Here is a 25,724-nt window from a genome sequence, read left to right on the forward strand (position 1 = left end):
CTATCTTTTCTACAGCATCTTCATCCTGAGCAATGGATCCTTGTACATCACTCAGGTGAAGCAGAGAAACACTGGCCTGTATAAATGTATAGTTCAAGGGCCCCGTGGCCCCCCCGTGTCTCTCGAGGCCTCACTGCGAATTGCAGGTAACAATCTCAGACCTGTTCATGTGCAGTTAGACATGCAGTGATGTAGGAGCTAGACATATCAAAGGGCTTTGTTATAATAGCCACTAGATACACGATTTTCTACTTAGTGTTTTTTATTTTTTTATATGTAATAATTAATGTGTACATGTGTATATAAAAAAAGTCATTCCATTTTACTTTGTTTTATTTAACCTAATCTTAAAGTTTTTCAAAATCTAATGAAACCAGTATGAATACAAAGAGTACATTTCCTCACTGAATATTTTGTCAATCTTTAGTACGCTACCTGCATATAAATGAACTTAAACCTCAAAGATATGAATTAAAATCCACAAAGCTCCTATTCATGGAGTCTTTAATGGATTCATTGAGGTATAAAATCGTTAAGTGAATATGGAAGCAGACTAAGAATTGTTAAATTCCCTTCTGTTCAACCCTAACAAAGATTGCACTGCATCTCACTCATACTGTCTGTATAGAGGTCTGGTATGGGCCTCACTGACAGGTGAACTCTGGGCTCCTGATGAAGTCGATTTACAGAGCGATTATCTGCGGTGAAGCTCATCTAATAACTTTCTGTTTACAGCATCTGCCTGGGTGCTTTTACAGGACAGAGCGGCTTACACAGCTCAAATGTCACAAATGTTACAGTGAAGAATGGACTGTTTGGAGCCCTTCTCAGATACCTCACATTCCACGCTTCTATGCTTCACTCTCAAACCTGTTTCTTGTCACCTTTTCTCCTCAGAAATCGAGGACATGATGCCTAAACAGTCCCGAGTGTTCCCTGCAGACTCTCTGGAGCAGGTGACATGTCGACCGCCCCACGGACACCCCAAGCCAGAGGTTTGGTGGGAACATGCGGGACAGCGAGTTCCAGCCGAGGGTCGAGTGTACCAGGACGGACTAAACCTGATTTTCAGGCCCACTCGTGGTGAAGACTCCGGAACCTACACCTGTTTTGCACAAAACAAGGCTGGACAGAGGAAACAAGAGTTAGCTGTCACTGTCGCAAGTAAGTCTTCGGCCAGAAATGTGTGAATGCAAGTGCATGTCCTGTGGTGCATAACGTGTGCTCTAGGCGGTGACAGAGTTTCCTTCAAATTAGGGGTGTAACGGTACGTGTATTCGTACCGGACCGTTTCGGTACAGGGCTTTCGGTACGGTGCACGTGTGTACCGAATGATGGAATGCAATATTTTGTGCGCGGAACATAAGTAAATTTTCGTGTTTCTAAACGAACATATTAAGTGGCGGAAGTCTCCGCGTTCAGCGCAAATCCCGCCCTGCAGATGATTCTAAGGCCGGCAACACACTGGATGCAATGGCGCAAGCGTCTCAGCTGCGTGGCATGTACGTTTTTAATTCGGCTCCCATGTTAACAGGTTAGAGCTTGCAGACTCCCTGCGTTAGAGGCGCGTCTCAGGCGTGGTTCGAGCCGCGCGAAAAACGTGTGCATGCTAGAAATAGAACCGACGCCTATTTTTCACGCGACACGCAAGCGTGTTGGAAGCGTTTCCAGGCAAAATAGAATAGGAAAATATGTTAATGTCATTTTGTACACAAATACATATTAATTCATGACACTTTGATGTTCGAAAGTCTATAGGTTGACAAATTCAGATATAAATGTAATTTAAAAAATAAATTAATAATTATCGATTTTCAAATATTGCACCTGTCAAACATAGTCTATTTTGGTGTCCTTTATCAGTAGGCTTTATATTTATGCTCAACATGAAGTATAGATATTGTTGTCATGAAGACAAGAGCCTGGTCTGTCGGCGGTTTCCATGGTAATGCTGCACTGTAATCATAGTTATTTATTTATATTTTTCATTATATTTTATTATATGATATTGGTTTGAGACTGAGAGTATTTTAATTAGTGGAGAACTTTGCAGCAGTATTTTTTTTCTTATTCTATTTTTATTTTATATATACTTTATTAAAAAGTATTTTAAAAAAAAAAGTGTATAGTAATAAACAACCTGCAGTTTAATATTTGGATTTCTTTCCCTTACTGTACTGAAAATGAACCGAACCGTGACTTTAAAACCGAGGTACGTACTGAACCTTGATTTTTGCGTACCGTTACACCCCTACTTCAAATATCTATGAAGTAACTTATTTGCTTAGTTGATCAATCTTCTGCTATGACTGAAAGGTTTTTCTGTCTGGAGTTTATGCTAATACTTAGAATGCAACACGGATGTAACACATTTCAGAACAATGCAAAAAAATATAGCTTGTGTTCCCAGAAGCATTTAATTTGCATACTCCTCCAGTAGCATGTGTTTCGGGCCCTATTGTCCTCTACCGAAATGTCTCTCATTCCATTTCCCTTCATTAAGACTAAAGCCTGACCAAGATACCATTTTGTTTGAGGCAAAACTGTTTGTACTTTTTACGTTCTAAAAATTAGCTCACATTAATTACAGAAAAGAAACAAAAACAGATTGCATTACTACGTAAAGCTAATCTTAATGTTTCTAAGCATGTTTTATTTAAACATACCTCTGAAAATTTGATGGTTACCCAGCTTTGTGGTTAAAGACAAATCTAATCGGGAGAAATGGACTGCCTATGACTGCTGCGCGGCATTTTTACGCACGCTTGATGCGTCAGCGTCACATTCTCAACTATTCGATTGTGATTTGTCACTGTCTAATTAAAATATTAAAGATAATGATAAAATAACGTTATTAACCGGTTAATGGTAATTTCAAATAGCGTTTCTGTTCCGAACGATTAAAATTTATATCGATTTTTTTTTTTTTTGTTCCTGTGAAAATTTCGTTCATTTCCGGTTTTCGTTTTCGTTCCTTGAACCGGTTCGGAGCCCTGAGATATATATATATATATATATATATATATATATATATATATATATATATATATATATATATGCACTGTTTAATGCATTTGAGATGTTGTGTTTTCCTCAGTGCAAAACTGACATGTCACAGGTATATTCTCAATCTGTAAATGTCAGAAAGTCACGCAAACATATCCATTTTGCTGTCAGGAGTGGGTGAGGTACGCGAGAGCAACGAGCACTTCTGCGCGTGTTTGCACTAAACAGACTGAACGCAATCGAATAGTAGAGTAATAATTCTGAATAAAATATACATATTGCTAAAATATTTTTGTGGGACATTAAATGTGCCTTTTGCAGAAATTTTAAACCTACATATGTGTATTTTTATGATAGCAGTACCTGTAAAGGGACTATTATAATGGGTAACTCAAATGTAAGCTAGTACAGTACTAACTACTAAGCTCATATTAGTTAATGTGTGTGTGTTTCTTATTCCAGTTAAAATAGTCATTTTCTTTATCTATTTTTCTTCTTAATTCAGTGATTTTAACTTTTAATTTAAACGCAGCGCTAAGATCCAATAAAACTAATAGAGAGATACACCCACGATCAGATGATAAGAGCAGATCATTTGTAACTCTAAGAAGAGCAGTCTCAGTACTATGATACGGTCTAAATCCTGACTGGAAATCCTCACATATACCATTTTTCTCTAAGAAGGAATATAATTGTGAGGATACCACCTTTTCTAGTATCTTGAACAAAAAAGGGAGATACGAGATTGGTCTATGATTAACTAGTTCTTTGGGGTCAAGGGCCAGTTTGAAGGTTTTGGGGACATATCCTAATGACAATGAGGAATTAATAATAGTCAGAAGAGGATCTATGACTTCTGGAAGCACCTCTTTTAGGAGCTTAGATGGTATAGGGTCTAACATACATGTTGTTGGTTTAGATGATTTAACAAGTTTATACAATTCTTCCTCTCCTATAGTAGAGAATGAGTGGAACTGAGGAACTCAGGGGGTCTATAGTGCACTGTCTGATGTGATACTTTAGCTGACGCCTGAATGGTTGCAATTTTATATCTAATAGTATCGATTTTAGAAGTAAAGTAGTTCATAAAGTCATTACTGCTGTGGTGTTTAGCCACTGTATTGAATAAATACCTGGGGTTATGTTTGTTTTCTTCTAAAAGAGAAGTAATCGGATCTAGCAGTTTTTAATGCTTTTCTGTAGGATAGGTTACTTTCCCGCCAAGCAATATGAAATACCTCTAGTTTTGTTTTCCTCCAGCTGCGCTCCATTTTTCGGGCTGCTCTCTTTAGGGTGCGAGTATGCTCATTATACCATGGTGTCAAACTGTTTTCCTTAACCTTCCTTAAGCGTAAAGGAGCAACTGTATTTAAAGTGCTAGAAAAGAGAGAGTCCATAGTTTGTTACATCATCAAGTTGTTCTGAGGTTTTGGATATGCTAAGGAATTTGGATACATCAGGAAGATAAGTCTTTTGTGGTAGAAGTGATGGTTCTTCCATACTTGTAGAACAAGAAGTAGAATTTACAATTTTGGCTATATGAAGTTTGCACAAAACTAAATAATGAACTGAGATATCATCACTTGGCTGCATAATTTCAACACTATCAACATCAATTCCATGTGACTGTATTAAATCTAGAGTATGATTTCGACAATGAGTAGGTCCTGAAACGTGTTGTCTAACACCAATAGAGTTCAGAATGTCTATAAATGCTGATCCCAATGCATCGTTTTCATTATCAACATGGATATTAAAATCACCAACTATTAAAATTTTATCTGCAGCCAGAACTAACTCGGATGTAAAATCACCAAACTCTTTAATAAAGTCTGTATGGTGCCCTGGTGGCCTGTATACAGTAGACAGTACAAACATAATGTTCATGTTTATATCAGTAATCTTGGGGGTTGAACTGATTTAAAATAATGTAATCATCAGGTTTTAGCCAGGTTTCTGTCAAACAGAGTACATCTATATTATGATCAGTGATCATATTATTTACAAAAAGTGTTTTCGTAGAAAGGGATCTGATATTCAATAAGCCAAGCTTTATCATTTGTTTATCCATATTGCTTCTGTTTTTTATTTGTTGAACCTCAATTAAATTGTTAATCTTAACTTGGTTTGGACGTTTTTTGTATTTTCTAGTTCGGGGAACAGACACAGTCTCTATAGTGTGATATCTAGGTGAAAAAGTCTCTATGTGCTGAGAATTAACTGACCTCTGTGACGGGAGGCAGCTAGCAGACGGTCGGTTTAGCCAGTCTGTCTGCTTCCTGACCTGGGCCCCAGTTAGTCAAGTATAAACACTAAGACTATTTGCCATATTTCTAGAGAGAAGAGTGGTGCCACCCCAGGAGGGATGAAGACCATCTCTTTTCAACAGGTCAGGTCTGCCTCAAAAGCTCCGGCATGAATAACAATCTTACTGTATATACGTTTAGCATTAGCCAGCACTTTTAAATTTGCCAAGATGTCAGGCGCTCTGGCTCCCGGTAAATATTTGACTATGGTGGCTGGTGTCTCTATATTCACGTTCCGTACAATAGAATCACCAATAACTAGACGAGCTAGACGCATCCAAAGCTGTATCTAGAGCCCTAACATTCTTACTGTCCTCAATTAAAGTTTGGATGCGTGTTTCTAATTCTGAAATGTTCTCTGTCAGCCTAACTATTTCCCTGCATTTATCACATGTGAATCCCTCATCTGCGACAGAGATAGATAAACTGTACATGTGGCAAGAGGTGCAAGTAACAATAGCAGGAGAAGCCATTACGCACCGTGTTTGATGAAATATTCTTACTGCGGTTGTTTGATGAACTTGTGAAAAACTAGAGCGAGCGATAGGTTCGAATGTAAACGCTAATGACAAGCTAACCAGTGCTAACGCTTTGCAGGTGTACTGGACTCACGGATATAAAATAAAAGTGAACGATCAAAATTAATCTGATAAGATTGATCGATAATATCAGAAATATGGTGTGAATTAAATTATATTTTATCACTTAAGAAAACAGAGAGTGACAGAAAGATAAAATATAAAAAATATAAAAACAGCTACACGGAGCTACGATTAGCTACAGAAGGCCAACAGGAAGTAGAGAAAACACTGTCCAACAGCGACACCCGCAGGCAGGGAGTGAGCAAGGCATCGAACCCCCAACAGCTCCCCGGGCGCCGCAGCATAAATGGCTGCCCACTGCTCCGGGTGTGTGTTCAGAGATGACATCACTGAATTCAATGATGAGTTCAGTTGCTTTGACGCAATGTATTTTGTTTAAAGTGCTATATAAATAAAGGTGACTTGACTTGACTTGACTTGAAGCAGAGATCAGATAGTTCCTTACTATTTGCGCTGAAGCTGAGATTGTTCGCCAGTTCAAGTCATTGTTAATGTGCCTAGCGTTTTCGACTTTCGATGCTGATGTCATGTGTCATTACGGGACCTTTACGGGTTGTGTGTGAATGCACGCACAGATCCGGGAAATCACTGGACGTGTGAATTAACAAAAATCGGATGATCCGGAACATTACCCGTGTATTATCCAGAATTCTGTGTGAAAGTGGCTAAAGAAACAAGTAACAAATGTTATAATATTCCTTCACCAGATTTCTGCTGGGAAACTGTAATGTCATTTACACTCTTGTCCATTATTGCTGTTGTGATCCTAAACATCTGCTCTGTGTGTCCAGCCAAACCGGAGTGGATCCAGAAACCTGCCGACAGTAATCTGGAGGAGGGGCGCGCTGGATACCTGCACTGCCACGCACGTGCCACACCTGAACCCGAGGTCACATGGTACCGCAACATGCAGCCAATCAGCGGCGAGGTGAGTGGGACAGTGATGTCATGCTGATATCATATTTGCAACACAATCTCTAACTGCGTCCTGAGGCGAGAGGAACCTTTTGAGGTCTCTGAAAACGAAGATGTGGTGATTTTTCTACTGGGGAAAGATGATCCTTATGCTGCACAGTAGATCCTGAAGTTATCGTTAATGTAGTAATCATGTTGTCACACGCTCTCTCTTTTCTATAAAGGACATTCGCTTCAAGCTCTTCTCTAATGGAACGCTGCGTATAAATAACGTGGAAGTGTACGACGGCCATATTTACAGCTGTGAGAGCAAAACACAGGCGGGAAAACTTAATGCCCAGGCGCGGGTATATGTGCTTGGTGAGGAACATTTGTTGTGTGCTGTTTTATTTCTAAATTTAACTGCTGCTTCATAGTGGGTTTTCAAATGGCTGATGCCATTGTCTGGATGTCAAGGTGCCTGAGATAATGCCTATATATAATAGCCACTCGAGGCTGTGTGTCGCAGAGCACTTCTCACCAAGCATTCGCTGTTGTGGTATCTGTTTCAGAGCGTCTGAAGTTCACACCGACGCCGCAGGCCTACCAGTGCCTGGAGCTCAACAAGGAAGGACATCTGCAGTGTTCAGCCAAGGGCAGACAGCCCCCGACCGTCCACTGGATCAGGACAGGTGTGCCAGAGAAAATTGACTACCATTTGGGAATTTGAGCCCAAAAGATGTTACATGTGTTGAATGTGGTTTCCAAATTCCTGTAGCATTCTTAGGCTTTTCCTCAAATTTTGGTCACATGACACTTGAGACTATTCCTGTCAAACGTTATTAAAACTTTGTATTTTATCAGTCAGAAATCACAAGATCTTAAATGCTTGCTATGCTGAATAATTAAAATCATAACTCAATTAAATGAGCCTGAAAGCCAACTTTCAAGATCAGCCATATTGTCAAATGTTTTTGGAACTTGTGCAGCTTTTTGGAACTTGTGCAGCACGTTATACAAACTTTGATATTCCAAAAACTCAATTGTTTTAATCAATTTAGATTAAAAAAAAAACATTTTATAAAAGACTCTATAAACAGGCTTTTAGTAGAGTGTTAAAAGTTTTGTTCATGAAAATACTCTTCACAAATGATCAAAAGTTTATGAATTTTGTAGCCTAAATATAATCGCCAGAAGTGAAAAGCTGAATTCACTAAGCTTATCAACTTTTACAAACTTCCTGGTAGGTTTCTACTGTGCTTAGAGAAAAGAAGCTGTAAAGCCAGACTAGTGATTTGCTCAATGCTAGATAATTTTACCTTATCCATTTCCTAAATACAAGTTTATTTGTATATCGCTTTTTACATTACAAATCATTGCAAAGCAACTTTACAGAAAGTTAAGTTGATTTGGTGAATGTGTGTCTATCTCTTGGCACGCATGCAGATGGCAGCGATGTCCCTGCGTGGGTGGAGCAGAAGGGCGGCACACTGTTCTTCAGCACAGTGACGCGAGCAGATGCTGGGAACTACACCTGCCTCGCCTCCAACAGCCAGCAGGGAGAGATCAGAGCCGTCGTACAGCTCACTGTTGCAGGTATTGGGGAGAAAAACATTTGTTTCTGATGGCTTTGTTTGATCCATATGGACAAGAAAAAAAGAGACTGAGTTGAATTAGTGTTGGACCTTGACATTCTGTAACTATTTCTTTTCTTTCTACTCCCATTCTTTAGTTTATGTGGTATTTAAGCTTAAGCCGGAGAATACGACAGTATATCAGGGACACACTGCAGTGCTTCACTGTCAGGCCACTGGAGACCCTCCTCCCTTTATCCAATGGAAGAAAAAAGACAAATTTCTGGAGGCAGATAAGAGCAGGTAAAACCAAATAGTCACATACATCACAATTTCGACTATCTCGAGTCCTAACTGAAGCGGGTTCATCGGAAGATTTGAGAGAAGAACTCTGGTTTATTTGTAATTCAGATTCCAGAAGATGCCCAACGGCTCTCTGGTGGTTCATGACGTCAGCATGGAGGACACCGGAAGTTACACCTGCATTGCAGGAAACAGCTGTAACATAGCACACACTTCAGCAGAGCTCTATGTTGTTGGTGAGTCATTTTTCAAGTACCGAATCCAATAGTTTTCTTTTCTGGATGAGTATCTTTTTGCTGCCCCTAAACCTGGTTCACAAGCTAGGACCACGCCACAAACAAACTAAGAAACTGGGGAAGAGTAGAACGAGGATGAAAGGGTCGAGGGAATGGGATGATGGTCAGGTTGATCAGGGCATCTTGAATTGAGGGCTCAGTGAGACTCAGGGTGGGGGTACCGTCACTGGCATATATTTAGGCCAGACAATGAGGCCCCCCCCGATACAACCTGATAGAGATATAATGTGGGAGAAGGTTGACGTAATGGATGAGAAGGGAGGGAAGGGTGGGTTCGAGAGAACGAGACTAGCAGTGCGGTGTGACGTGGCCCGGTATATATGGAGGTTCTTAGAAGTCAGGTGATTGTTTGGGCATTCCCTGCCCCGTACTTTAGTAAATACTAATTAACTCCATATTGTTGTAATATTTGGTCCACTGATTAAGGAGGTTCTCAGTCGGGGCGTTTCCTCCGAAGAGGCAAGGGAGGCAGTGTGTCCTCAAAATATTGGATGAGGAAAAAAAATTGTATTACAAAAATAAATCCACACCCATATTACAAAGTATAACATTAAAAAGTGTATAAATCACTTGTTTTTTTCCAAAGTAACACTGTCCACAGCAACACCCTCAGGTAACGTTACAGCGGATGCTTGCCTCCCCTGAGCCCATTGACTATTAACAGAGACCCCAATGCGTGCCGTGACTTTGGGGGAATGGGAGAACGTCACATGAGATGAGGCAGTGCCTCCATTGTGATATGATTGGATCTGATGGGTTATGTTTGGGTGTGATTGGTTCATGTGACAATTAAATTATCTTGAATGCAAACTTTCAAGGTCAGCCCTATTGCCTGTCTGCAATTTTTAATTTAGTCAAAACTTTTCTTTTTGGAACTTCTGCTGCAAACAAGTATGCAAATATAAAAAAACTGAAGTTAAAATATTCCAAACTGTTTTTCTGCAACACAGCAAATTTAACTGTGAAGACATCAAACAGGAAGTAAAGTTGCAAAGTTGAGTGAAAGGGACTGTGTGGCATAAGTATAGTGTCCCATATTTGGAATTTGTGCATTTCAGACATCCAAGCTGACACGCACAGCAATATAAAGGTCACATTAGCAATATTGTTGCAGACAAACAAGGCTAATCTGTCTGTGGCCAATAGTGTAGTGATGTATGAAGCACAGCTCACATAGAAGTCACTTTCAAACCCAGCAGTGACAAATCCGCATGACCAACTTCTCTTTTGACTCTGAAGTCAGTGGGGGTTTTAAAATATATTTTTTTGGTTAATTGCTTGAACATAAGGTCTGTGCTTCAGAGAAGATCAAGATATTTAATATATTCCGCACTCGTGATTGTTTTATTTAGTCTTAAGAATTTTGTCGGTAACCAATCTTATTTTCTTCGATTTATTTCAAAAGCCAATGGAAAAATATTTTTGGCTTGTTGTCAATGCAACCAGAGTAATGCTAACTTCTGGTTTACAAAACACATCATCCCTGCAGCACTCAAAGGCACCATTTCCTGCTAGTTAAAAATAGTGAATGATTAAATCTTTTCTTAGTCTTATCCTTTGAACCAATTATAATTCTTTCTCTTTGGGTTTATGTTACACTGTGTCTGAAGCTGTGTACTCCTCGTAGCCGTGTTTAACCAATTGTTCTACTGAATGGCTCTTTGAAACTGTATTGCAGCTTATATCTGGCCCAACTTGACTACAACTTAATTTCCACATTAAGATGAACTACAAATGCTTTTTAGTCTAGCGGCATGTTGACTTCAGAGAAAGGAGAGGCACATCAAATTGTGTTGCGTTGCGAGTTCAGGACTGTTAGATCCTAATTGAATCTTCATGCCAGTTTGTCATTTGATTCCTATAAGGAGCCTATTTAAGCTGGGATCAAAAGCAACGCTCTTTCTAAAAACCCTGGTGTTTAACATGCATTTTGTGTTGGTGGTCATCTACAGAAAAACCATTTCAGCACTCGTTAGGAGATGATGAAAAGGCCCCTTACAAAATGATCCAGACTATTGGCCTGTCGGTGGGGGCGGCTGTGGCCTACATCATCATCGTGCTGGGCCTCATGTTTTACTGTAAGCAGAGGCGCAATGCCAAGAGACTCCAGAAGGGGCAGGACGGAGATGAGCAAGAGGTGGAATGTCTCAACGGTGTGTGGTGGTAACTTCTGCTAGCATGCAACTGTGAAAAAAAGTCGGTTCTCTGATCCAGTTCTCTGATCGACCCATAGGAGACGTCCAACAGAATGGCCACACCACAGCAGAGATTCAGGAGGAGGTGGCACTCACCAACATGTCTGCCAGTGGGATCAACAAACGCCACAGCAGTCACGACAAGCTCCACTTCCCCCGAAACAACCTGCACACCATCACCACACTGGGTACGATAATAAACAAAGAACGACTGACTAGTTTACAACTAGCATCAACATCTTGAAGGGTTTTCACAGAAACAAATGGATCATCTCTATTTCTCCTCATGTAGGTAAAGGAGAGTTTGGTGAAGTGCTGCTGGCCAAAGCGAAGGGCGGTGAGGATGAGGAGGAGACGGTGGTGCTGGTGAAGAGTCTGCAGTCACGCGATGAGCAGATGCAGTTGGATTTCCGTCGCGAGTGTGACATGTTTGCTAAGCTCAGTCATGCTAATCTCGCTCGTCTGCTGGGCATCTGTAGAGAAGTGGAGCCGCACTACATGATAATGGAGTACACTGATATGGTAACATCAGCTCACTGCATCATATCTATATGTCTGTCCGTCTATCTATCTGTCTGTCTGTCTATCATCTGTCTGTATGTCTTTCTATCTGTCTATCTATCTATCTATCTATCTATCTGTCTGTCTGTCTGTCTGTCTGTCTGTCTATCGTCTGTCTGTCTATCATCTGTCTGTCTGTCTGTCTGTCTGTCTGTCTATCATCTATCTGTCTGTCTGTCTGTCTATCATCAGTCTCTCTGTCTGTCTATCATCTGTCTGTCTGTCTCTATGTCTGTCTGTCTATATATCTGTCTATCATCTCTCTGTTTGTCTGTCTATCATCTATCTGTCTGTATGTCTGTCTATATGTCTGTCTGTATGTCTGTCTGTCATTTATTTGTCTTTATGTTTGTCTGTCTGTCTGTCTGTCATTTATCTGTCTGTATGTATGTCTGTCTGTCTGTCTGTCTGTCGGTCTATCATCTATCTATCTGTCTATCATCTGTCTGTATGTCTGTCTATCATCTGTCTGTCTATCATCAATCTCTATGTCTGTCTACCATCTATCTGTCTGTATGTCTGTCTATATATCTGTCTGTTTATGTATGTCTGTCTATCATTTATCTGTCTGTCTGTCTGTCTGTCTATCATCAATCTCTCTGTCTGTCTATCATCTGTCTGTCTGTCTGTATGTCTGTCTATATATCTGTCTGTCTATCATTTATCAGTCTGTATGTTTGTCTGTATGTCTGTCTGTCTATCATTTATCTGTCTGTCTGTATGTCTGTCTATCATCTATCTGTCTGTCTGTCTATCATCTATCTGTCTGTATGTCAAGTCAAGTCATCTTTATTTATATAGCGCTTTAAACAAAATACATTGCGTCAAAGCAACTGAACAACATTCATAAGGAAAACTGTGTGTCAATAATGCAAAATGTTAAGGCAGTTCATCATTGAATTCAGTGATGTTTCTCTGTTCAGTTAAATAGTGTCTGTGCATTTATTTGCAATCAAGTCAACGATATCGCTGTAGAGGAAGTGACCCCAACTAAGCAAGCCAGAGGCGACAGCGGCAAGGAAGCGAAACTCCATCGGTGACAGAATGGAGAAAAAAACCTGGCTCAGTTGGGGGGCCAGTTCTCCTCTGACCTGACGAAACCAGTAGTTCAATTCCAGGCTGCAGCAATGTCAGATTGTGCAGAAGAATCATCTGTTTCCTGTGGTCTTGTCCTGGTGGTCCTCTGAGACAAGGTCTTTACAAGGGATCTGTATCTGGGGCTCTAGGTGTCCTGGTCTCCGCTGTCTTTCAGGGCAATAGAGGTCCTTTCTAGGTGCTGATCCACCATCTGGTCTGGATACGTACTGGATCCGGGTGACTGCAGTGACCCTCTGATCCGGATAAAGACTGTATCTAGTGGCTACGGTGACCTCATAATAATAGAGAATCAGACAAATATTAGCGTAGATGCCATTCTTCTAATGATGTAGCAAGTACATAGGGTGTTATGGGAAGTGTTCCCGGTTCCGGTTTACCTAATTAATGCAGCCTAAAAATCCTTTATTGTATTTGGATATTAAAAGCATATTAGTATGTTATGTGTAAGCCAGGTTAAAGAGATGGATCTTTAATCTAGATTTAAACTGCAAGAGTGTGTCTGCCTCCCGAACAATGTTAGGTAGGTTATTCCAGAGTTTAGGCGCCAAATAGGAAAATGATCTGCCGCCCGCAGTTGATTTTGATATTCTAGGTATTATCAAATTGCCTGAGTTTTGAGAACGTAGCGTATGGAAGCATATGGGTAGCATTATTCAATTTGGGATGTAATATTCAAAATGACAATGCAATATGTAAAATGACAATGCATTTCTGTATTTAAATTTACATTTTCCAATTCATTTGTGCAACGTTTGGTGCAAAATGAAAATGAAAATTAAATTACATAATTTTCATTTGCCATTTCATACACCAGTTTTAATATGTAAAATTAATACTAATTGTAGTTTGTTTACTAAGCGTGCAGAACAACCACCCAATAAAGCATTACAATAATCTAACCTTGAGGTCATAAATGCATGGATAAACATTTCTACATTTGACATTGAGAGCATAGGCCGTAATTTAAATATATTTTTGAGATTGAAGAATGCAGTTTTACAAATGCTAGAAACGTGGCTTTCTAAGGAAAGATTGCGATCAAATAGCACACCTAGGTTCCTAACTGATGACGAAGAATTGACAGAGCAACCATCAAGTCTTAGACAGTGTTCTAGGTTATTACAAGCGGAGTGTTTAGGTCCTATAATTAACACCTCTGTTTTTTCAGAATTTAGCAGTTAGAAATTACTTGTCATCCAGTTTTTTATATCGACAATGCATTTCATTAGTTTTTCAAATTGGTGTGTTTCACCGGGCCGCAGTAAAAATATAGAGCTGAGTATCATCAGCATAACAGTGAAAGCTAACATCATGTTTCCTGATGATATCTCCCAAGGCTAACATATAAAGCGTGAAGAGTAGCGGCCCTAGTACTGAGCCTTGAGGTACTCCATACTGCACTTGTGATCGATATGATACATCTTCATTCACTGCTACGAACTGATGGCGGTCATATAAGTACGATTTAAACCATGCTAATGCACTTCCACTGATGCCAACAAAGTGTTCAAGTCTATGCAAAAGAATGTTGTGGTCAATTGTGTCAAACGCAGCACTAAGATCCAATAAAACTAATATAGAGATACACCCACGATCAGATAAGAGCAGATCATTTGTAACTCTAAGGAGAGCAGTCTCAGTAATATGATACGGTCTAAATGTCTGTCTGTATGTCTGTCTATATATCTGTCTGTCTGTTTGTATGTCTGTCTGTCATTTATTTGTCTGTATTTTTCTGTCTGTCTGTCTGTCTATCTGTCTGTCTGTCTATCATTTATCTGTCTGTATGTCTGTCTCTCTATCATCTATCTGTCTGTATGTCTGTCTATCATCTATCTGTCTGTCTGTCTGTCTGTCTGTCTATCATCTATCTGTCTGTCTATCATCTGTCTGTATGTCTGTCTATCATATGTCTGTCTATCATCAATCTCTCTGTCTGTCTATCATCTATCTGTCTGTCTGTCTGTCTGTATGTCTGTCTGTCTATCATTTATCAGTCTGTATGTTTGTCTGTATATCTGCCTGTCTGTCTGTCTATCATCAATCTCTCTGTCTGTCTATCATCTATCTCTCTGTCTGTCTATCATCTATCTGTCTGTCTGTCTATATGTCTGTCTGTCTATCATTTATCAGTCTGTATGTTTGTCTGTCTATCTGTCTGTATGTCTGTCTGTCTGTCTATCATTTATTTGTCTGTATGTTTGTCTGTCTGTCTATCTGTCTGTCTGTCTGTCTATTATCTATCTGTCTGTATGTCTATCATTTATCTGTCTGTCTGTCTATCTGTCTGTATGTCTGTCTGTCTATCATCTATCTCTCTGTCTATCATCTGTCTGTATGTCTGTCTACCATTATTCTCTTTGTCTGTCTATCATCTGTTTGTATGTCTGTCTATATATCTGTCTATCATTTATCAGTCTTTATGTCTGTCTGTCTGTCTGTCTGTCTGTCATCAATCTCTCTGTCTGTCTATCATCTATCTGTCTGTATGTCTGTCTATATATCAGTCTGTCTATCATTTATCAGTCTGTATGTTTGTCTGTCTATCATTTATTTGTCTGTATGTCTATCTATCTGTCTGTATGTCTGTCTATCATCTATCTATTTGTCTGTATTTTTGTCTGTCTGTCTGTCATCTATTTGTCTGTCTATCATCTATCTGTCTGTCTATCATCTGTCTGTATGTCTGTCTGTCATCTATTTGTCTGTCTATCATCTATCTGTCTGTCTATCATCTGTCTGTATGTCTGTCTATCATCTATCTGTCTGTCTGTCTGTATGTCTATCATCTATCTGTCTGTCTATCATCTCTGTCTGTCTATCATCTATCTGTCTGTCTATCATCTGTCTGTATGTCTGTCTATCATCTATCTGTCTGTCTGTCTGTCTATCATCTATCTGTCTGTCTATCATCTCTGTCTGTCTATCATCTATCTGTCTGTCTATCATTTATGTGTCTGTATGTCTGTCTGTCTATCATCTATCTGTCTGTCTGTCTGTATGTATGTCTGTCTATCATCTATCTGTCTGTCTGTATGTCTGTCTATCATCTGTCTGTCTGTCTGTCTGTCTATCATTTGTCTGTATGTTTTTCCGTCTGTCTGTCTGTCGGTCTGTCTGTCTGTCTGTCATCTGTCTGTATGTCTGTCTATCATCTATCTGTCTGTCTATCTGTCTGTCTGTCTGTTATCTATCTGTCTGTCTGTCTATCATCTGTCTGTATGTCTGTCTACCATTAATCTCTTTGTCTGTCTATCATCTGTTTGTATGTCTGTCTATATATCTGTCTATCATTTATCAGTCTTTATGTCTGTCTGTCTGTCTGTCTGTCTGTCATCTGTCTGTATGTCTGTCTATCATCTATCTGTCTGTCTATCTGTCTGTCTGTCTGTTATCTATCTGTCTGTCTGTCTATCATCTGTCTGTATGTCTGTCTACCATTAATCTCTTTGTCTGTCTATCATCTGTTTGTATGTCTGTCTATATATCTGTCTATCATTTATCAGTCTTTATGTCTGTCTGTCTGTCTGTCTGTCTGTCTGTCATCAATCTCTCTGTCTGTCTATCATCTATCTGTCTGTATGTCTGTCTATATATCAGTCTGTCTATCATTTATCAGTCTGTATGTTTGTCTGTCTATCATTTATTTGTCTGTATGTCTATCTATCTGTCTGTATGTCTGTCTATCATCTATCTATTTGTCTGTATTTTTGTCTGTCTGTCTGTCTGTCATCTATTTGTCTGTCTATCATCTATCTGTCTGTCTATCATCTGTCTGTATGTCTGTCTATCATCTATCTGTCTGTCTGTCTGTATGTCTATCATCTATCTGTCTGTCTATCATCTCTGTCTGTCTATCATGTATCTGTCTGTCTATCATCTGTCTGTATGTCTGTCTATCATCTATCTGTCTGTCTGTCTGTCTATCATCTCTGTCTGTCTATCATCTATCTGTCTGTCTATCATTTATGTGTCTGTATGTCTGTCTGTCTATCATCTGTCTGTCTGTCTGTCTGTATGTATGTCTGTCTATCATCTATCTGTCTGTCTGTATGTCTGTCTATCATCTGTCTGTCTGTCTGTCTGTCTATCATTTGTCTGTATGTTTTTCCGTCTGTCTGTCTGTCGGTCTGTCTGTCTGTCTGTCTGTCATCTGTCTGTATGTCTGTCTATCATCTATCTGTCTGTCTATCTGTCTGTCTGTCTGTTATCTATCTGTCTGTCTGTCTATCATCTGTCTGTCTGTCTGTCTGTCATCTATCTGTCTGTCTGTCTGTCATCTATCTGTCTGTCTGTCTGTCATCTATCTGTCTGTCTGTCTGTCTGTCTGTCATCTATCTGTCTGTCTGTCTGTCATCTATCTGTCTGTCTGTCTGTCATCTATCTGTCTGTCTGTCTATCATCTGTCTGTATGTCTGTCTATCATCTATCTGTCTGTCTGTCTATCATCTATCTGTCTGTCTGTCATTTTTCTGTCTGTATGTTTTTCTGTCTGTCTGTCTGTCATTAATCTGTCTATCGGTCTGTCTGTCTGTCTATCATCTCTCTGTCTGTCTATCATCTATCTGTCTTTCTGTCTGTCTGTCTATCATCTATCTGTCTTTCTGTCTATCGTCTGTCTGTCTGTCTATCATCTGTCTGTCTGTCTGTCTATCATCTGTCTGTCTGTCATCAATCTCTCTGTCTGTCTATCATCTATCTGTCTGTCTGTCTGTATGTCTGTCTATATATCTGTCTGTCTATCATTTATCAGTCTGTCTGTATGTTTGTCTGTCTATCTGTCTGTATGTCTGTCTGTCTATCATTTATTTGTCTGTATTTTTGTCTGTCTGTCTGTCTCTCTATCATCTATCTGTCTGTATGTCTGTCTATCATCTATCTATCTGTCTGTCTGTCTATCATCTATCTGTCTGTCTATCATCTGTCTGTATGTCTGTCTATCATCTATCTGTCTGTCTATCATCTGTCTGTCTGCCTATCATCTATCTGTCTGTCTGGCTATCTATCATTTATCTGTCTGTATGTCTGTCTCTCTATTATCTATCTGTATGTTGGTCTGTCTGTCTGTCTGTCTATCATCTATCTGTCTGTCTGTCTGTCTATCATCTATCTGTCTGTCTGTCTATCTTTTACCGGTCTGTATCTCTGTCTCTCTATCATCTGTCTGTCTGTCTATCATCTATCTGTCTGTCTGTCTGTCTATCTACTATCTGTCTGTCTGTCTATCATCTGTCTGTATGTCTGTCTATCATTTATCTGTCTGTTTATAATCTGTCTGTCTGTCTGTCTTTCTATCATCTATATGTCTGTCTGTCTGTATGTCTGTCTGTTAATCATCTGTCTGTATGTCTGTCTATCATCTATCTGTCTGTTTATCATCTATCTGTATGTCTGTCTATCATCTATCTGTATGTCTATCATCTATCTGTTGGTCTGTCTGTCTGTCTATCATCTATCTGTCTGTCTGTCTGTCTGTCTATCATCTATCTGTCTGTCTGTCTATCATCTGTCTGTCTGTCTTTCTGTCTGTCTATCATCTGTCTGTATGTCTGTTTATCATCTATCTGTCTGTCTATCATTTATCTGTCTGTATGTTTTTCTGTCTGTCTGTCTATCATCTATCTGTCTGTCTGTCTGTCATTTATCTGTCTATCGGTCTGTCTATCATCTATCTGTCTGTCTGTCTATCATTTAGCTGTCTGTCTGTCTATCATCTCTCTGTCTGTCTGTCTATCATCTATCTGTTTCTATGTCTGTCTGTCTGTCTATCATCTATCTGTCTGTCTGTCTATCGTCTGTCTGTCTGTCTATCATCTATCTGTCTGTCTGTCTGTCTGTCTGTCTGTCTATCATCTGTCTGTATGTCTGTCTATCATCTGTCTTTCTATCATCAATCTCTCTGTCTATCATCAATCTGTCTGTCTGTCTATCATCTATCTGTCTGTATGTCTGTCTATCATCTGTCTTTCTATCATCAATCTCTCTGTCTATCATCTATCTATCTGTCTGTCTGTCTATCATCTGTCTTTCTATCATCAATCTCTCTATCATCTATCTGTCTGTATGTCTGTCTGTCTATCATCTATCTGTCTGTCTGTCTGTCATCTATCTTTCTGTCTATCATCTATCTGTCTGTCTATCTGTCTGTCTGTGTTACACTTCATCCCTTCATCTATTTGTCTCTCTGTCATTTACACTTCTTCACACTAAAAAAGTATCTCAAGGCTGTGCAGTTTCACCACGATCAAAGTAGTTTTAAAAATAACAAAAACAATACCCTCCTTGTAGACCAGTAACCTAACAGAAATGCATGTGCTCTTGAGGCAATTGTCTTAATTCTAGATGTATTATGAAGTACTGATTTAAATATTGTGTCTTGAGAAGTGTTTTCTCCCCCCAGTCTTGTTTCATTTTGCTATGTGTTATTGTCAGGGTGATCTGAAGCAATACCTGCGAGTGTCCAAAAGCAAAGATGAGAAAGTCAAAGTCCAGCCACTCAGCACCAAGCAGAAGGTAATTAATAAATGTCTTCAGTCTTTCTGATATACTCTATATTTACATAAACACACGTCTGTCAAAGCGAACTCACTCTCTGCCGTCTACCCACAGGTGTCGGTGTGTCTGCAGGTGGCTCGAGGCATGGAGCACCTGTCCAACCAGCGCTTCGTCCACAAAGACCTGGCTGCACGCAACTGCCTGATCTCCTCCAAACAACAGATCAAAGTGTCTGCTCTGGGCCTTAGCAAAGACATCTACAACAGGTACATTCTACAATGTTTGCCTTTTATTAATAATAATAATAATAATTCATTACATTTATATAGCGCTTTTCTAGGCACTCAAAGCGCTTTACATAGTCTGGGGGTATCTCCTCATCCACCACCAGTGTGCAGCATCCACCTGGTTAAATTCACTAGCACATCCTATTCCACGTTTAGAGCCTTTGATTTCTAAAATTAGGAATCTTTTCCAATGCAAAAACTTCCTGTATTGATTGTTCCCAGGCTTGTGAATGCACTCCATGTATTATCAGGCACACTGCTTCCCCCTTGTTGTGATGAAGTCGTTATGATTTCTTTTCTGTTTGTGTGTCTGTTTCCACACAGCGAGTACTACCAGTATCACCAGTCCTGGATTCCTCTGCGTTGGCTCCCATCTGAAGCCGTCTTTGAGGACGATTTCTCCACCAAGACGGATGTGTGGTCGTTTGGAGTGCTTATGTGGGAGGTGTTCAGCTTTGGGGAGCTGCCATATGCCGAGCTCGCCGATGACAAAGTTCTAGAAGGTGCATCCTTACAAAAAATGTCAAGTGGGCTGCATATTGGCTGACGGTTGTGATTTATTTCTAACTCTCTCTGTTTGTGTCTCTACAGCGCTGCAGGAAGGGAAGCTGAAGTTGTCTTCTCCTCAGGGGTGTCCGTCTCGGGTCTTCAAGCTGATGGTGCGCTGTTGGGCCGCCAGCCCCAAAGACAGGCTGTCTTTCAGTGACCTCTGCACCGCCCTCAGTGATCTGCCCTCTGAAAGTAAAGTGTGAGAGAACCAAAGCGTCCAGCAAGCCATGGTTCAAAACCCTCTATCCTAAACACTCAGAGTCTTGCCTCAAGAACAAAAAGACTTTGAATTTGATATATTTCCCACCATTTCTTCCTTTAATAAATAAATATATATATATATATATATATATATATATATATATGTATATGTTTATTCAAATGTTTTAGGAGTTTCCTCAAACATTTGGTTCTTAATGGGGTTTGTACAAAAGCTGCCCTATCATTTCTCAGTTTGAGATTTCCCACTCAAAAAGATGAAATATAGTAAAATATAGTGCGTTTGTAATACCAAACCATGCACTGATCAATTTTATATTTTAGAAGGACTGTCTCGGGAGCCTCTTAATTTATTTAAAAGGTCCTGTTTGTTCAATGTACAGAAAGGTACTGTTTATATGACTTTTTTATGTTTATGACCTTTTTATATAATTCAGAAGTACTCATAGAAACAGACTGTTGAGAAAACTGTTTAAAAGATGACTTTTTCATTGAGTGAGTTCAAATTTCAAGTGCCTGTAAAATGAAGGATGTCTTGATTTTAGTATGCTGTATGGTACGACTTGCCTTGCCAAAGCCTTGAATGTTCATATATATATATATATATATATATATATATATATATATATATATATATATATATATATATATATATATATATATATATATATATATATATATATACACACATTTATAGTGTTTTATTGCTTAGTAAAGAGGTCAGTGTTTTATCTTGTAATTGCTACACACACGTTACATATTGGTTTCTATAAAACTTCAGAGGTATTCTTGACTCTGGACAAAAAAATTAAAATAGTGAACCAATGCTATGCTAGTCACATACTCTGCTGTTGCAATAAAATGTCACTTTTTAACAAAGCTTGTTTGATTTCATGTTCTGAAAATAAGCTAATGTAGCAAAATGCGTTCCTTTATAAGAACTTGTCAGTTCTACAGAAGCTCATTGGCCATGGCTGCATCTGACATTTTCAAACAGGACAGAAGATGACTTCTGGTCTTAGCACACAGACTCCCTCTGATGGTTGTTGAGTTTGCAGTTATCATTTCCACTGAAGAAAAGGTGGTTCTGGACCTTCAGCTTTGGTGGAAGGCTTGAGGAGCACTCTTTTAGTTGGTGATGGCCATTTTTGGGTGAATTAACCTTTTAAAGCTTTCTTTACATGCTTGATCTGCTTTCACGACTTGATTCAGTTTTTAAAAATCTAAAAGGGTTGGACAAATAATGTGAACACCTGGGAAACCGTCTACCTTTGCCTTTAACCCATTTGTGCCAAAATCTTTCTGAACTGTTTCATGCATATAGTCATTTTAATAGTGTCCTATGTGAACATGGTGGGCAAATATGTTGTATTCACCCCTTCAATGTCAAATTTGAATAGGAGGAGAGCATTTGGCATCTAACTCAAAATAACTCCTTTCAACAGATCAATCTTTATTAATAAACAAATGTATCATGTATAAAAGCCGATGAACATTTGATGCAAACCCCAAAAAGGCTGCAAGTAGCTTATAATCTCTTGCATATGATAGCACAACAAATCCATTTGTCTTAAAATGGTGGAACATAGTGCAGAACAAAGAGCAGCCATTAAGGTGACCCAACAGGGTACTGTGTATCAATGAATTAAATGAAAAAAAAATTGAATTAAGAAAATATTACATCTATATAATAAAAATTACGCATTTAACTGTTTGGTTACCAACATTCTGCAAAATATCTTTTGTTTTCAACAGAAGAAAGAATCTGGTATGGTTTAACTTGAAGGTGAGACAATTTCTATTTTGGGTGAACCTTCCCTTGTGTAAGCAGTTTTTGTAGTACTGCAGTGAAGGTACAAGTAGATGTATACATTTACATAAACATATTTGCATACTATACTTTGTGATGTAAATATGTAAAATCTCATATATTTAATGAATAGGCACATATTGATTAGGTCAAATGGATTAAGCCCGACAAAAGTCCTTGATATTCATTAAATTGATTATTATTTTTTTAAATATGATTATTTAAATAAGTATCATTTGTAGGCTACACCCATGATTGTTTATTTACTCATTATTGATCATGCAGGTATTTTCATTCTAAGAAGTGTGTTAAATGAAAATAAATAAATAGAATAAAGAAAGTATTACATCTACTGTATATAATAAAAAAAGGTATATCTAAAAAGAAAATTACACATTTTTATAGGCCCATAGTATTCAGTGGCTGACTGTAATAGGTTATTTCATATAAAAATGTAAATATAAACTCATTACTTGTCTAGTTTCAGCATTATAATGAAATCATAAGTTACTAGTCATAAAATGTATTAGGGTCCTTGACCAATTAGAATGAAACGCGTCCAAACTGGATAAAGGGGCCTCAATATTTTGCCCCTTACAAGACATAATGTCATAAAAGGGAGAAAAAGATTATCTACATCAATGAATCCCATGTGTTAGCTCTTTATCTTTCCATTATTCCTTTTGTATGACTGACTGAAGTTAGTAAACTGCTGCTGTCACCCCCCATGGCAAAAAGCAGACACAGAAGAGGGGCAGTAGAGCTGTGGAAAGATTGCGCTCTCATCTCCTCCTTTTGACACATTTATTCCCCATTAAATTAAAGTCCAGTAGAGATGTCAGTTAAAGGGTTAAGTTATGTTTTAGGTGGGATATTATTAAAGCAAAAAGCACTAAACAAGACCAATAACCTTGATTTACTAACCTGTTAACACAGTATACTCCATTTCATCATGATATGTACTTACAAGTTAATTGCCCACCAGCAACTATAGTTGCCACTTGGACATTTGACTAAGTTTACAAAATACTATAGATCTCCTGGAAGATTTGATTTGTTTGGATGATTCTAGAGACCTTCATTATATGCATATATATATATATATATATATATGTCAACAGAAAATATTTATTAGTAACTTGAAAATTACATTTCTTTGGGAGGGTTTGCCTTCGCCATGCTTCCTGGAAGTAGGGGTAGGAACTTGACAGCCTCTTGTGACAGGAAAGAAGTGAACAATCCTTTATTTGGTTGTTTGCTTGCATGTCATTGAGAAATAAAACATGGATAAACCTGTCCTCAGTGGTTTGAAGACACTCAGCTCAGCAGACTGAGCCTCCAGGTCAGATATGGTGCTCCAACTGTCTAGGTTTTATGATCATGACTCAATCTTTTTCACATTTTAGCATTGATTTCTGTGATTAAATTTTCAGCAAGTGCAGCTTATTCATGCACGTTGGCTTTGTGAAGTTCTCCATTGGAGACGGGGTCTTCATGCATACTGCAGTAGTTCTGTGTTAGGACACGAAACGTAGTGCTTGTCAAACTAAATGTTTGTTTCTCCCCACTGTTCTTCTTCACTGATGAAGCCTTGCATGCATTCTGTATGCAGTCATAATTATAGACTGTTGTTCTTCTAACACTAGACAATTAGACTTTGAAGGTTACAGACGCTCCTGCAAAATGGGCTCCAATGATTTGCTCTTTTTGGAAGTAATTTATTTCACAGAGCGCTTGTACTAATCACTTAATTACAAACAACTTGTACTTCACTGATATACAATACAGATAATGAAAAAATAAAGAATAGAGGGTGTTCAAATGATTTTGTCCAACTCCTGTATTTCTGCAGTGCATGGTATGTATATAAAATTGTTAACAGTATAGTAGATGTTTTGCCTTTTCGTTGTTGTTACGTCTGTTTTTTTATTATTATTATTTAAATTGATCATAAGGCACAAACAGTAGATATTTTCAGTTCAGCATACATTTCTCCTAGAAGTGCTGCACACCTCCAGATCTCAGATGCTGGCTCCCTCTAGCGGTGGGGAGGATGATTATGGGGACTATTGTGACAGATTATTATATATCAACTGAATTCCCGACATACAAATTAAATTTGAAATTTAGGTAAAGACATAGGCTTTAATTTGTGTGCTATATCAAAAAAAATTATTATTATAAAAATAAAATAAAATCACCCTGACGCTTCTAATAAGATGGAGTCAGAAACGCAGTAGTGTTTTATATCCATTAGATGGTGATATAGGTCAGATGTGGAGAGGCATATTATATTATAAGAGCCAGTGGTAAACATTTGAAGAGTGTAGTTTCGTGCACTTTCCCCAAACATTGCATTTGAGCACTGATTGAGCTTATCGTGACAAAGCATCTGCAACTGATATTATAAAGCGAATTCATTTTTGCCATATGCAAGGGTTAAAGCAAACGGATTGATTATTTTGCGACAGAAGCACTGAGATCTATCGTCGTCCTCCCCCTCTGTGTGTGTTTCTATCAGGGTGGATCAATGCAGGAGCCTGTGCTCCACGCACACACACGCACGCACGCACACACACGCACGCACGCGCTCGTCCTGTCCGCGCATCCGCAGCGTCGCGTCGCGTCCGCTGTGTGTCTATCTCCCCCGCGGCTGACGCGGGCCGCTCCTGGATGTGTGCATGTTATAGTCCGGAAAGCCGCCGCTGCGTCGTAGGTTGAAGGCCCGGAGACATGCCGGTGTGACGGGCATCGGATATCCGTGTCTTCTCTCTCGGCTCTGCTGTACCGAGCGCCGGGGCTGAAGCGGGCGCGAGCGGCCTGTGAACACAAGATGTCGACCCGAACACCGTTGCCCACCGTCAACGAGCGCGACGCCGAGAATGTAAGTCATTGAAACACTGTATCTGCGCGCGTGAACATTCATGATTATAATGCGTTTCTTCTCGCTCGCGTCCTTGTGCTTTCGTTTAATGAGCCGGACTGGTTGAACACATACTCGTTCTGTCCTCTGGGGGCTTGGTAATGGTGTCCAGGGTTGAGTTTAAGTCATTACAGCTCTATTTGTTAGTGTAAGTAGATTCCTGTCCTGTTAAGCAATCCAACACACTGCTGATTGAAGCTGTCCCACCGCATGCTTCAGCGTCCCGGCACCAATTCTCACACTGTTTACATGGACTGCATTGTAATGAATGTCTAATAAGCTCAGGAGGCCTTGTTTAGAGTTCACTAAAGGGGGTTTCAGTGACAGATGGCTGATATTGCTAATACAAATGAATGAAAGCTAATACTGGGATTATAGTTACTCAGTATTTACAACTAGTGTGAATTTGGACCAATCAGATTTGGCTGTGAGAAATGGATAATGCTGTTTAGGACAAGCTGAAAAGGAAGTAATAGAGGTTTGATTGCAGTATCACTTCTGGTTTGGACTGAATATGCTTCTTTTTTTTCTTTTCTTTTTTGTGAAACACAAACACAGGTGCAGTGAAAACTTATGTATGCATGGCTGTATTTTTGCTTTTTCATA

General features: G+C 39.1%; 2 protein-coding genes across 2 annotated transcripts in view; both read left to right on the top strand.

Annotated features, from left to right (window-relative positions):
- The window catches only part of LOC132131511 (inactive tyrosine-protein kinase 7-like), a 40,930-nt gene extending 20,493 nt beyond the window's left edge, over positions 1 to 20,437 (top strand). Inside the window, exons 6-20 of the mRNA XM_059543554.1 lie at positions 16 to 146; positions 898 to 1,164; positions 6,706 to 6,842; positions 7,054 to 7,189; positions 7,381 to 7,500; positions 8,255 to 8,404; positions 8,541 to 8,685; positions 8,794 to 8,921; positions 10,934 to 11,134; positions 11,215 to 11,364; positions 11,469 to 11,698; positions 19,268 to 19,348; positions 19,445 to 19,596; positions 19,942 to 20,120; positions 20,209 to 20,437. Coding sequence (XP_059399537.1) covers positions 16 to 146; positions 898 to 1,164; positions 6,706 to 6,842; positions 7,054 to 7,189; positions 7,381 to 7,500; positions 8,255 to 8,404; positions 8,541 to 8,685; positions 8,794 to 8,921; positions 10,934 to 11,134; positions 11,215 to 11,364; positions 11,469 to 11,698; positions 19,268 to 19,348; positions 19,445 to 19,596; positions 19,942 to 20,120; positions 20,209 to 20,369 — 2,368 coding nt within the window. The 3' untranslated portion in view covers positions 20,370 to 20,437. The remainder of the gene's footprint in view (positions 1 to 15; positions 147 to 897; positions 1,165 to 6,705; positions 6,843 to 7,053; positions 7,190 to 7,380; positions 7,501 to 8,254; positions 8,405 to 8,540; positions 8,686 to 8,793; positions 8,922 to 10,933; positions 11,135 to 11,214; positions 11,365 to 11,468; positions 11,699 to 19,267; positions 19,349 to 19,444; positions 19,597 to 19,941; positions 20,121 to 20,208) is intronic.
- A 4,189-nt stretch (positions 20,438 to 24,626) lies between these two features.
- LOC132131585 (serine/threonine-protein kinase MARK1-like) overlaps positions 24,627 to 25,724 on the top strand; it is a 51,133-nt gene continuing 50,035 nt past the window's right edge. The window contains exon 1 of the mRNA XM_059543648.1: positions 24,627 to 25,079. Coding sequence (XP_059399631.1) covers positions 25,029 to 25,079 — 51 coding nt within the window. The 5' untranslated portion in view covers positions 24,627 to 25,028. The remainder of the gene's footprint in view (positions 25,080 to 25,724) is intronic.

Source organism: Carassius carassius, chromosome 48 (assembly GCF_963082965.1).
Source record: "Carassius carassius chromosome 48, fCarCar2.1, whole genome shotgun sequence".
In the NCBI taxonomy this organism is placed as follows: Eukaryota; Metazoa; Chordata; class Actinopteri; order Cypriniformes; family Cyprinidae; genus Carassius; species Carassius carassius.